The 12,801-nt window shown below is 41.3% G+C and overlaps 1 protein-coding gene across 3 annotated transcripts in view; it reads right to left on the bottom strand.

The window, feature by feature from the left end:
- Positions 1 to 404: 404 nt before the first annotated feature.
- atp2b1a (ATPase plasma membrane Ca2+ transporting 1a) overlaps positions 405 to 12,801 on the bottom strand; it is a 42,352-nt gene continuing 29,955 nt past the window's right edge. For 2 of the 3 annotated variants that reach the window (XM_062443880.1, XM_062443881.1), the window contains 13 exons: positions 12,573 to 12,787; positions 12,001 to 12,243; positions 11,665 to 11,906; positions 10,851 to 11,088; positions 10,163 to 10,342; positions 9,990 to 10,077; positions 9,755 to 9,861; positions 9,405 to 9,596; positions 8,264 to 8,477; positions 7,956 to 8,167; positions 7,475 to 7,582; positions 6,326 to 6,514; positions 405 to 2,868 (listed from right to left, as the gene is read on the bottom strand). In XM_062443880.1, coding sequence (XP_062299864.1) covers positions 2,488 to 2,868; positions 6,326 to 6,514; positions 7,475 to 7,582; positions 7,956 to 8,167; positions 8,264 to 8,477; positions 9,405 to 9,596; positions 9,755 to 9,861; positions 9,990 to 10,077; positions 10,163 to 10,342; positions 10,851 to 11,088; positions 11,665 to 11,906; positions 12,001 to 12,243; positions 12,573 to 12,787 — 2,609 coding nt within the window. In that variant the 3' untranslated portion in view covers positions 405 to 2,487. Of the gene's footprint in view, positions 2,869 to 5,587; positions 5,705 to 6,325; positions 6,515 to 7,474; positions 7,583 to 7,955; positions 8,168 to 8,263; positions 8,478 to 9,404; positions 9,597 to 9,754; positions 9,862 to 9,989; positions 10,078 to 10,162; positions 10,343 to 10,850; positions 11,089 to 11,664; positions 11,907 to 12,000; positions 12,244 to 12,572; positions 12,788 to 12,801 lie in introns of all 3 variants that reach the window. The other variant, XM_062443882.1, reaches the window with a different exon arrangement.

Raw genomic sequence — 12,801 nt, 5'->3', positions numbered from 1 at the left:
ACAACACACATTTTAGTGGCCAAAACCCTCCCCATATAACGTGATTGGTGTCAAATCATCCAAAATTGGTTTAGTATGATGAAAGGTATCATCAGTTATTGTCATAAAAATACAAAGGTAAATTTTTTTTCTTGTGTGATTTGTATCAAAAATTAGTTTCCCCAAGGAACGCTATGAAATAAAGTACCCTGTGCAGATAGATACCAGTGTATGCCTAGTCTTTATTCTTGAAAAATGCACATGTCCAATTCTTTAGCGTTTCCAGTACATCAGGTGTCAAAAATATTTTACAAACAAATCAACTGCAGCAACATTTATTCGTGGTGAGAGGAGACTTATGGACAGGGTCGAAGAAAAATAATCCTTTTTTTTCCCCTTGGATTTTTTTTTTTTCCTTTTGTTGGTTTCTTTTTTTGTTGTTTTGTTTTTTTGATTCTTAAAATGTCAACAAACCAGAACTCGGAGGAGTAAAATGAAGTTTTCCTAGAGCATGATCTTAAAGACTGAATGAAAATATGAAAATAATTCACTTGCTTTTGACCAAGACAATGTTTTACTCTACCTAAATACACAAAGTCTGAAGTTAAAAAGGTTCTTTCTTTATAGACTCCCTTTAAATTAAATACTTTTTCTATGCCTGAGTAAACAAATGTCGATATTGTACATAAGCAGGGGGCTAACGTTTTACTGTGAAAAACAAAAATGGAAATAATATGTATCAGTTTAAAAAAAAAAGGATGACCAGGGTCCATATTTATCAAGCATCCATAGGGAGGAAAATAGTCCTACGTGGCTGATCATTTTAAGAATGAGGCATAATTGTTCCTACTTTTAAGTGTAGGAGTAACAGTGTTTTATCTGTAAGGAGTTCCCAGGAGGTGGCAAATGGCAGGATAAAGCATCGTCTAAATTATTACTGTAGCCAAGGCACATTCATGTTTAGTCTCTATGAACTTCTGATTAAAAAATAAATAGGCGCACTGGCTGAATAGCTCACAATACAGCGCTTGATTGAACTCAAGTGGTAGTAAAAAAAAAAAAAAAAAAAGCAGGTGAACTGTAAATTGTGTGCAAGTCATTTTTAGTGCTTTTGAGAGTTTTGGCAAAAATAATTTTTTTTAAAGCCTCAACATGCATAAATTAGCTTGTGATACACCCAGTAAGTGAAGCCGTTTTCTTATTCCTGCATCAAATGATCTCGATCGCCTTCTTTTGAATGTGCTCTAACTATTAACAACCACAAGAAGACATTTTCATTTTTGCAGTTCCAAGTGTCGTAAAAAGCCACAAATCTAAAAACGTCCTGCTGAAGGTGACTTTATAAGCACCTTTATGTCCAACTCTGAGGTAAGACTTTTTTTTTTTTTTTTCCCTTGTCAAACGTTCAGCACAACCTCTAGGAGTGATTCTGTGATGCTTGCTAAATACGGGCCCAGATTATACTCTAAACTCCCTTTAATGAGTGAACCTTTCAACATGTGGAAATCCTTGAACACAACATAATGAATGAAAAGAGAATCCAGAAGTCCAGAAGGTTTTGTGCACATGAAAACTATCAAGAAATGGAAGAAGTAAATATTTATAGTAATGTTAGTGGACAGAGGCCCGAATGGTCTTTCCCGTCCCCCTCTCCTGTGAAAAACACCTCGCACAGTGGACCTCTTTTCTATACAAGCCTTAGTGTTTATCGGTTTGGCTAGAAGTTTCTATATTTATCTACAAATATATAACAAATAAAACTTGCAGGCAAAAATAGTTAAGTTTCAATATAAAAACACCCTTTTTTTCCTGAAAATACAGCAGTATCTGAAATAATCCTCTCATTCATTTTTTATTCTGTCCCAGTTTTCTGCATCATACATCAGGAAGCTCTTTTGCCTACAAACAGAAAAAAAGTATCTACAAACTTTGTAAACAGACCTGCTTTTTCCAAAAACATAAATAACTCAAAATATTAACAGCCAATGGAGCAGAAATAAAGTTTTGAATGAGCAAGGGCCAAAGAGATAAATATACAACACCATTCAGATAAAAGAGAAGCTAAAAGGTTCTTTCATAATTCTTACAGACGATCTTCAAGCCAGGAGGAGGACCTCCCCATCTCAATTAAAATAGAATAATAATAGAATAATAAAAACAGGTCACTTTCAATCTGAGTTTATAATCACCCCTTGTTTACCGAGAAAAACAAAAAGTTACCAAGGGGGGGGAGGGGTGGAGACAGTCCTTTTGTTGCGGCGGGTATTAATAAGAACCAAAAATAAAGAAGACCAAAGCATCCACACCAAGCCGTACATTCCTCTGAATGTTTGCTGTTCTTTTAGTCCAGCCCAAGCTAAGCTCACAGATGACTCCGCTCTCTCCCTCTAGCCCTTCGTCTCTCTTCAAGTGTTCCTTCTCATGTCTGAGTTGAGCTCCTTGGTGGCCGGCGGGTAGAAAAGTGATGGTAACGTGCGGCGCGGGGAGGGGAGGTTGGGGGGGGTCAGATCAAAGGGAGGTCTCCAGGCTGTGTAAAGGGCTCCCCGGGGCCGAGGGGGTTCCTGATTTGGTGCCCTCTGGGAGGAGGTGGTTACTGCTCTCCACAGCATTATTGTTCTGGTTTAGGGAGGGAGAGACCGGTGCGGTGGGAGGGGCGGCGGTAGCGGGCGAGGGCGGCGTGGGCGAGGTGTTGCGGGGGCTGGCGGAATTGCGCTTGGTGGGAGCGTCGTCCTCTGCGTCGGTGTCGTCTATGAGGGGAATATGGGGCTCAGAGTCCTCTATCCGAAATTCAGGGTGGGTCATGAAGTTGTGGATTGATGATCGCGACTCGGGCTTCTCCAGCCCCTCATAGAGGGAGATGGAGCTGCGGAATGCATTCACCACCCGGATCTGGAGGGAGGGAAAAGGGACAGGGAACGGGAAAGGCACATTTTTAGTCACATATGGTAATGACGTGTGCATTTTGTATTTGAACACTTGGAGAACACCTCAGATAAAAATCGAGCGTCTGGGTCAATAATAGGTGAGTTTTAGGGGCTTCAATACAAAAATATTATCAGTGAGGGGGAAACTCTTGAAACACGTGCAGGTATGCAGTTATGTCTAGTAGTAAATTATAACTTGTAATGCCACTGAACTCTGTTGCTTGCTGTTTAAGTCATCCTTACCCCTCATCTACACTGGCTGCATCACATCAGCAGTACATAAACCTCTGCAAACATTCATAATAAGCCAGGTTTTAAATAGATATTCACAGGAACAGAAATTAGTTTTCAGATAAGTTCTGTTCAGTTTCACTTCTACCTCTTTATGCGTCACTTAATTTTATCTCCAAGACTGTATTATAAAATTAGTATATTTGTTCTATAGTACAGAATAATAAAAAAAAAAAAACATAGCCTGAACTTAAAGTCTATCCACTGGGCGAAAGCCTCAAGTTAACACACTTAAAAAGTATAAAATAGATTAAAGGCAGAAGAGGCTTCTGGTTGGATCGCTGTGGTGACAAACTGGACGGTAAGCCTGTGCAGATTGTGGTTTTAAAATAAAAATGTTTCTTAAAAATTCGAAACCAGGAGACAAACCTTTCCGCTGACCAAGCACTCAGATGATTGTAGAAAAACTAAGTATTTAAAAGTGGTAAATTGAGGGTACAAATCAGTGTCAAACCCAATGCAGTGTGTGTTTGTAAGTACAGTGGTAGTATTTCACAAAAATCACTTGGTAAAGGCCTGTGTCTGATTAATCAAAATGCAAATAAAGGGAACCAAGAACGAGAGGAATACTGTTCTTTAGACAAGAACATATCGAAAGAGAATAAGAGGACAGAGTCTAGACACAAGAGTTTACTGTTGTTGGACATGCTTAGTAGAGAGCGGAGAGAGAGAGGACAGACAGAGTGAGAGAGAGAGAATGAGATAGAGGAAAAAGAAGACAGTAAGACAGAAGAAGAGAGAGTGACAGACAGAAAAGAGAGAAAGACAGGGAGAAAGGGAACGGGGTGGTCAGTTACAGCTCATGTTTGTGGAGTAAAAACAAAAAAAGCTGCGGCAGCCAAGCATGTCTACAAGCTGGTATAACATGTCAAAAACAGCACAAAGAGAAAAACTCACAAACGAGACCAGAGACTTTGAACCCATGCAGAGCGAGGCGCTACCTTTTGTTCAATGGTAGTAAACCTTTGAGTATAGCCCATGACACATTTCACAGAATCTAAAGAAGAATATGTGGGGGGTCAGTGGTATTCATTCGTTTTCGGGTCATTTTGCCAACTGTAGGTGGACACATTCTGCCAACAAACAAGTATTCACATAGAGAAAGAGAGAGAGAGAGAGAGAGAGAGAGTCAAGAAAGTAGTTGTTCCTGCTTTGTTCGCGAGCACCTGAAAAGGAAAAATTCGGAGTTAAGTAGGGAAGCCTTTTAACTTCGGGTCCGAGGTTTTTCAAGGTGCTCCGCCTACGACAGACCTTTATAATTTGCATTGCTTTTTTTTTTTTTTTTCAAACTCAAAAGTTGTAATAAAAACCAGGAGAAAAAAAACAACACTGGATCTGCTGTGAATGTGTCATTCTGCATCACTCTGGGAAAGTCCCACATGTTTACATTCAGGAGTACAGTCATTTATTCCATTAAGCTCTTTTCATGACATCTGTTAGACATTTAAAATCCAACTGCAGGTCAGATGGTCTGTCTGGAAATATCTGAAAGAGAAACGGAGTCATTGTCAACAGGCGCGCGCTCCTTTTAAGGGCACGGTCAAGAAGGAGGACCCAGTCGAGATTTGTCACAGATCATTTGATGGCGGGATCTTCCGAAACTATGCATTATCTTACATCTGGACAAGCAAACAAACTGTCCTATGAAATGCAGCTGATTGTCTGATATAGGTTGTCACCGGAGCCCTTTCCTGTCTCCTCTCTCTTAACATGCCTTCTTCTCCGCAGCCACAGCTGGAGAATGAAAGGTCATGAATCAGTACTGACTGACAAGACATCCACTGACACTATGATAGATTTTCTTCACAGAGGTCCATGTCAAGGTTTGTCTTTATTGTTTTAGACCGTGATCATGGGCATATACTCAAAACATTTACCCGACTAGGGACTAGAGAGCTGCGACACAGACCCATGAGTGCTACAGGGGGCACAGAGCAGACTGAGGCAGCTGCAGACAAACCTGGTGACTGTCCAGAATATAACTTTTCTGTCAAATAGTAAATGCACATTACCCCCCCTCCCCCATGAGATAACAGTAAAAACCTTTCCATGTGTGAGACCAAAGCAGAAGCAGAACAGAAAACATGATGACACAGAGAAAAAACACCTTGACGCTAGAAGCGACCTGGTTACAGAGTACATATATATATATACAGCAGTGTTATCGAAGCAATATGGAAGATGTGGTCTTCGAAAAACAGGGGGAACATTAGGAGAAGCATGAGAGAGTAAAAGTGTCAACGTTAGGTGAGAAGAGAGTGGAGGAGGAAGATGTTAGAAGAACAGAAGAAATAAAAGTCTCATGCACTAGAGGAGAACACGCACTCACACCCCACAGTGGCAGAAGCGGTGTTGGCGGCAGTGGCAGTAGTGGTAGTAGTAGAAAAGGCTACATGTGTAGGGCTAGAAACATTGGTTACATCGTGCTGTTGTTGGCTGGAGTTGGAGGCCTGCCGCCTTAGAGCCCCCTGAAAGGAAGTTCCACTCTGGAAAGCACTCACTACATCCATCTGCAAAGAATCAGACAGCGTGACAGGAGAAAGCCCAGAGGAAAATAAAACAACACACAACCAGAGGAGAGAGAAAAGAGAGAAGAAAATAAAGAAAAGGCACCAGTAACCATAGAAAAAAATGTCACTTGGAAATAGGATTTCAGACATTATAGTTAAAGAGAGGAAAAAAAGGGATAGTTGGGTTTCAAGGCACTGATCGGAGGGAGCTCTGACGCCAAAAATCTGACCTCACTTTCACTCTTTTCTTTGCAGAATCCCTCCATACTTCCAGCTAGAGCAATGCCAATATTCTTTGAACATTCAGCCTGTTCTATGTGCTCTCCATCCAATCCAAGTTCATTTGCTGCTCATAAGTACCTTCAAATTACTCGTGTTTTAGCGGAAAGGTTCGGCTCGAGACAGATAAAGGCATAGGGACCTGCTTTAGCTCAGAAGCAGAACAGAACAATTAGAGAAAGGGCTTTTGTGTTTTAAGGGCACAAGCCATTCTTTAAGAATGCCAAGAGAAAGAACAAAACATACATTTTAAGCTGGAAGAGTTAAAGGGTTTATGGCTTTTGATTCCCTTGGTGTTGGATGTGGTGTTGGTGTTGCGCGGGAAGGTTCGTAGATTGTTACCTGAGTCTGGATGCGATTGAGGCCTCGGAACCAGAGGATCTGGCCGCGACGAAGTTCCCGCTCGGCGTGGTCGATTTCATCCATGTCATCCAGCTCCTCCAGCTCCTCATCCGGGATCTCCTCTTTCTGGGTGCCGTGGCCCGCCGTTTTCAAGAATTTTAAGCGGCTGGTGGGTATCGAAGAGATTACCTAGAAGACATCAGGACTCATATAAGCAACGCTGACTTACAGTATGATCATATTCCTTCAAGTGGCATTTTATATTTGCCACGTTTCTGGGCGCATCGCAGACATTAAAGCAGGCAGTGACCCTGAAAATGAGCTGCTCTGCCAATGTGAGAGAGTCAGTTTGAAGTTGTCTGAGTCTTCGAGCCCATTCCACAGGGAAGTGACGGATTTAGATCACAAGAAAGAAGAAAGGGAGGATTCTTACACTTCCTTCATTGAATTATTGACGTGACTCTTACACAGGATTCTTCAACCTTGTGAAGGACTCATTGCATGAGTAGAATATGGGCTCAGTCAAAATATAAAAAGGTGCAAGTCTGCCTCAAACCCTAACAGTGTGACTTGGATTTTTACAATTTGTATCTTTGACTGAGACCATATTCTACCTCAGCAATGAGCCCTTCACAAGATTGAAGAAACACAATGCACCTGAAGTATCCAAAGAGCACCTGTATGTCAGCACCATAAAGACCCAGCAGTGCTTCTACTTCAGTGTCTTCAAATGAACAATCATCCTAACATAGGATTATTTGAAAATCTTGATTGACTTATTATGTGCACTGCTCTGTAGGATGAGTCTGGACATCCTGAGTATACTAGAAGTAAAGAATTATATCAAATTCTTCTTAATATGGTGATTTTACAATTTGAATTCAATATCAGTAATTGAGCAGAAATCAAATAAATAAGTACTGATTTGTTGTTTGTGCTGAATCAAATCTTTATCATTTATGTGTGATTTCATTGAATGTCTGAACATTACACTTCCCCTCCCTTCATTTACAACATGCAGTAACTCTGCATCACCGCCATTCGACACCCACTGATCCATTTCCAACACAGGGGGGCAGTGTCATGCCATGTTTTTTGCAACAGGCCAACAAAAGAAGGTAAAGCTCAAGCTGTATCGTCACATCATACCTGTCCCCATAGTAGAGAGCCAAAGCCCAGGAAAGTGCACCACAGCCACTGGTCAATGGTCAGAGCCACACAGCTGAATGGCTTCCCTCCAAACTGCACTATAACGATCTACAGGAAGAGAGAGGCGGAATAAATTAGAGAGCTAACTTCTAGATTTGAGAGTTTAAGTCTCATGGGGCAGATTTTTTTTATGTATTAGTCACCAAGCACATTCATATTCTGGCCAAGCTTATATTTGGTTAGTGAAATATAATGCTCTTCTCTGTAGAAAGCACATAACTGTTCCAAATCCAGAGCACTTGATGATTTTTGAATTGGACTTCCACACAAGTTTCCACTGAGGAAGACTGCATTCACTACCTTGAAAAGGTGCCTCATTATTAAAATTTTGTACTGTTTATTTACAGTTGCAGGAAGAGGAAATTTGCATTTGAGCGGGGAAAGAAATACAAACAAATTAGCCACAGAAAGTCTACTTTACCTGGATAATGAAGGTACCAAAGACAATACTACAGAAGATAAGGTTGTTGAAGATGCCTTCAAAGACATTCCTTTCACCGTGGATCTTGCGGGCATTGATCTCGTTGAAAAGCTGCATCAGTACAAAAGTATTGAAGACAATGGTGTAGTGTTCAGAAGGCGGGGCGTGGAGGGGTGTATTCCTGCCGCTGTCAATGTCAAACACTTTCTCCCCTACAGAACAGTCAGGGAGAGAAGTTGTTATGATAAACAGAGGGATCTACCTAGTAAATGCACAAAAAAATCATAAAGAACTACACTTCTTCTTACCAGCAAAGAGCAGCGAGAAGATGATAACTAGCTGGTACACTCCCTGGCCCAGGATGTTCTTCATCATAGTGCGAGAAATGAGAGGCTTGTTGCGGCCATATGGCTTCCTTAGCAGCAAGGCTTCTGTTGGGGGCTCAGTGGCCAGGGCTAGTGAAGCAAATGTGTCCATGATCAGGTTGACCCATAACATCTGTACAGCTTTCAGTGGAGAGTCCTGGAGGCAGAGAAAGAGATAGAGAGAGAGATAGAGAGAGAGATAGAGAAGGGCAGCAAATTAGGTTGAGGAGGACGACGAGGGGACCAGAGTGACAAATAGAAAATAATAAACTACCTTCATGATTTATCACTGTCACACATATCATCTCGAAAAACACGGAAATTCAGAGCATCAATTGGTAGTCTAAATTACATAAGTGTGGGAAAACAAATTATTCGAGTCCCAAGTTTTTACACTGTGGCAGTATGAGCATTGAGGACTGTGTGTTTTGACGTGAGGTCTAAACGCTGACGGCAGATGGAATAAAATCCTCTAAGTGAAATGACAGCCATTTCAGTTTCTTTGCAGTTTCTGTAATTGGTGTCAAAAAAAATAGGAGGGCTATGGCAAAAAGACCCGATTTGTATGGAAACTGCACAGATAATTAGGGCTGGAAAAAAAGGACATGTTTGTTATAAATCTGACAGTAAATAAAAGCTCTTAAAACCCTTTATTATGCTAGAAAACACACCATGTGTTGTCTACAAAAGACAGAAATATAATCATCTAAGAAATTCACAATTGCTTATCATTTAAAAGGCACAAGGAAATACAATGAATTGGCCAATTAAGAAATGAAATACTCCAAATGAGGCAAATTTGGAGGTGTCGGACAGATAATTGCATATTTTTAAAATTATATTAGACTGTGTGTGTCTTGCAGATTTTACTGCTAGATCTCCATGGTGAGGCTATAGTGAGTTGGAAACTTCACTGATCTGAGCTATTTCAGTCTGATATTGCCAGCTGTAACCATTCCAGTGCTGTTAAACTGAAGTGTGAACTACTGAACAAACCATTTCACAGTTTAACAAGTTTGCCACCAACACACTAGAGACTAATGCCTTTTTTTAACCAAGTGAAACAGGCTCTGTTGGTGCCAACCTGTGTGATGCAGGCTCCTGTAAATGCTACGATGACAGCCACCACATTGACAGTTAGCTGAAACTGAAGGAACTTGGAGATGCTGTCGTAGACGTTGCGTCCCCACATGACGGCTTTGACGATGCTGGAAAAGTTGTCGTCAGTCAGAATGATGTCAGAAGCCTCCTTAGCAACATCTGTGCCGGCAATACCCTGGAGATAAAGAGATGGTTACAGATCTGTCTACACCTGATCGCAACATATTTAACAACACGTTTCAAAGGATTACTGACAGGATTAGGGTGTTGCACTTAATAAATGACCTGTGTTAGTTTTATTAGTAGTAAAGATAGTAAAGAATGAAAACTCACCATGGCAAAGCCAACATCAGCTTTCTTCAAAGCAGGGCCATCATTAGTACCGTCTCCTGTCACTGCTACTACTTGTCTCTGTTCTATCACTGTACTGTCAATAATACCTAGTAAAAAAAAACAAAAAGTAAAATGAACCCCGTGCAGCCTAAAACAATAAACTAGTGACAACAACATTTTCTTTTCATTATTTAACCCATACCAAAAAAGGGACATGAAAAAAATAAAGAATTACCTTTGACTAGAGTGTGTTTGTCTGTAGGGGAAGAGCGAGCCAGTACTCGTAATTTGGGCCAGATCTTGTCAATGCGTTCTTGTTCAATCTAGAAACATGAAACAAATAACTAATAGAGTCCCAAAAGTGAATTTTCAACAGCATCTGAGGTACAGCATCATACTGTGGCCCACCTCTCCTTTTTCATTTCGTATCCTTCGGTTGAACTCTTTCCCCTCCAGGCAGATGAAGTCATCTCCAGGCAGTAGGATGCCACACTTGGTGGCAATGGCTCGAGCTGTATTGATGTTGTCCCCAGTCACCATCCGCACTGTGATGCCAGCACGCTGACATTTCCTGATAGCATCTGGGACCTGAAGTAGAAGCGGAAACACAGAGAAGGAAGACATGCACGTTATTTTTGCATATAAATTGGGATATCAAAATTCTTGTTCAACTAGGCTATATTTCTGATACTATCCCTGTAATGTGTAAGCATAATTAGTGCTTTAACGTGAGAAAATCTCCAATACTGGTTTGCGGTTTTGATGCTTTCATCATAGTGGCATCAGTTCTCTGGTTATAAAACTGTTGAGACAGTATCACTTAACATTCAACTTCCTTGCTTTACTCAGAAAGACTGGGTGCAATGGAGCAAGCTAGCCCATTAGGCTCCGGATGCTGGCACAATGCGTGGGACTGATGACAGTGCAGGTCTACAATCTGGTAGCATGGAGATGCTTGACTTTGCAAAATGTTAAGACTGAAAAAAAGGTCAGTTTCCTCTACTCTCTATTTTTGGCATGGCACTCACTTCTGGACAATGTCAATATATACAACAATCGTGACGTAACCTCACACCAATATGCGTTAGCCACTAACCTCGGGTCTCACAGGATCTTCAATGCCCACCACACAGAGGCAGGTCAGTCCAGAGAGGATGTCATTTTCGTTGTCCCAGTCAGGCTCACCGTCAGAGACAGGGAAATCTCTGTATGCAAGGCAGATGGTCCTCAGGCCCTCTGAAGCCATGGGCTCAATCACTTTCTTCGCCATGTCATCTCGGTCCCGTGGCCGAAAGACCTTTGACTCACCGTTTGCTGTCATGATTTTATAGCACCTGAGGGGGGGTGGGAATACATGAATAAGCGTTGAAAAGTGGGCAGAAATAAGAAGTACAAGAGCAAAAAATACAAAAGAATAAAAGGAAATAAGGGAGTTGAGCACATAATTGTAAGTGGTAAAAAAATATATTTACATGAGATAACAGGGCAAGGGGGCAGAAGTGAGGACAAAGCGTTTGAATAGTGAGCTGCAGTAGTAAGAAGTTACACTAAGCCTTCTGTGGGTTAAAAAGAAGCCTGCTTGGTTAAGAGGCTTACAGAGTTGTTACCAGCTCATTTTCTCAGCGCCTGTATTTAAATCGCAAAGTAAGGGGCTTGGGTGGGATGCACTTGAACTTCTTAAGACATTACACATATCATTTACTGCAAAGTCTGGCCAGCTGTAACAAGTAAGAAAAAAACCCAACAGAATAACCTTTCATTGATTAGAATAACTTATCGCCTGTTTTGTCAGAATAATCTTTTCAGTATCAAATTCCAAGACAGACAAATATAAAGATAAACCACAAAAATCACACACATAAAACCAAAAATGCAAAGTGAAAACCAAAGATTAAAAATCATTTACTTACTTTTTTAGGAGGATTTCTGAGGCCCCTTTGCTGAACATACGGTAGCTGCCATCGGCCATCTTCAACACAGTGCTCATAGACTTGCGGACTGAGTTGAAGGTGTAGACCTTGTAAAGTTTTTCTTCAGGGATTTCGTTGCGTATAGTTTGGTAGTCACGCTTCAGGTCAACAGAAAAGCCCAGCAAGGCACATTCGGTCTTGTTCCCCACCTGGCGAGGCAGGCCCCCTTCTTTCTCTGGAGGCTAAAGGAAGAAGGGTTCAGACAAATACACTGAAAAGCAATATTCATAGTGATAGCAAATGTATTTTAGAGCAACAGACTTTTTTCAGACTTACCATGATCTTAGTAGTGTAGGCGCAGTTGACTGCTATGCCCAGAATCAACATGTCTAAAATGGAGGAAGGGACGCTCTCTGGTTCAGGGACCTTCCTGTAGTGCTTTTCAGCCATGAAGGCTTGCACCACAGTCATGCGGTTCATGGTCAGCGTCCCAGTCTTGTCAGAGCAGATGGCAGTAGCATTGCCCATAGTCTCACAGGCATCTAAGTGACGCACCAGGTTGTTATCTTTCATCATTTTCTGTACGAAGATAAAACATATATATAAATTGATAAAAGGAAACTTAAGGAGAAATTAAAAACTGGACAAAACCAACGTAACTCCAGCTTGTAGAAATCAGAAATTAGGACAAGGAAATACGTACAAAGGCTGTAAGATTGAAATTAATACAGTCTTGATTGGATAAAGCCCTCTGTTGGCTAACAACTCAGGAGAGGGGATCATAGCTTGGCTTTAGGGTATCAGATAGCCAAGTCTTCTTGTCTTAACAGCCTGGCCTGCTAGTTTTAATAGGCTAGAATGTAAGCTGGTCAGCACTGAGCACAGGTCACTTGGCTAGGGGACTTTACCTTAACAGAATATGCCAGGGAGATTGTTACAGCAAGCGGGAGGCCCTCAGGAACAGCTACCACCAGCACAGTGACGCCAATGATGAAGAATTTCACAAAGAACTGAATGTAAATGGGTGTGCACTCCTTGATCCAGGGCAGATTCTGGATCCAGAAGGTGTCTACTACAAACAGCACCACCAGGATGATAACAGTGATGGCCGACATAACCAATCCTGGAGGGAATGAG

The sequence above is a fragment of the Scomber scombrus genome, chromosome 22 (assembly GCF_963691925.1).
Source record: "Scomber scombrus chromosome 22, fScoSco1.1, whole genome shotgun sequence".
In the NCBI taxonomy this organism is placed as follows: domain Eukaryota; kingdom Metazoa; phylum Chordata; class Actinopteri; order Scombriformes; family Scombridae; genus Scomber; species Scomber scombrus.
Note: the sequence above shows the minus strand (reverse complement) of the source record. Positions and strands in the feature narration are given on the sequence as shown.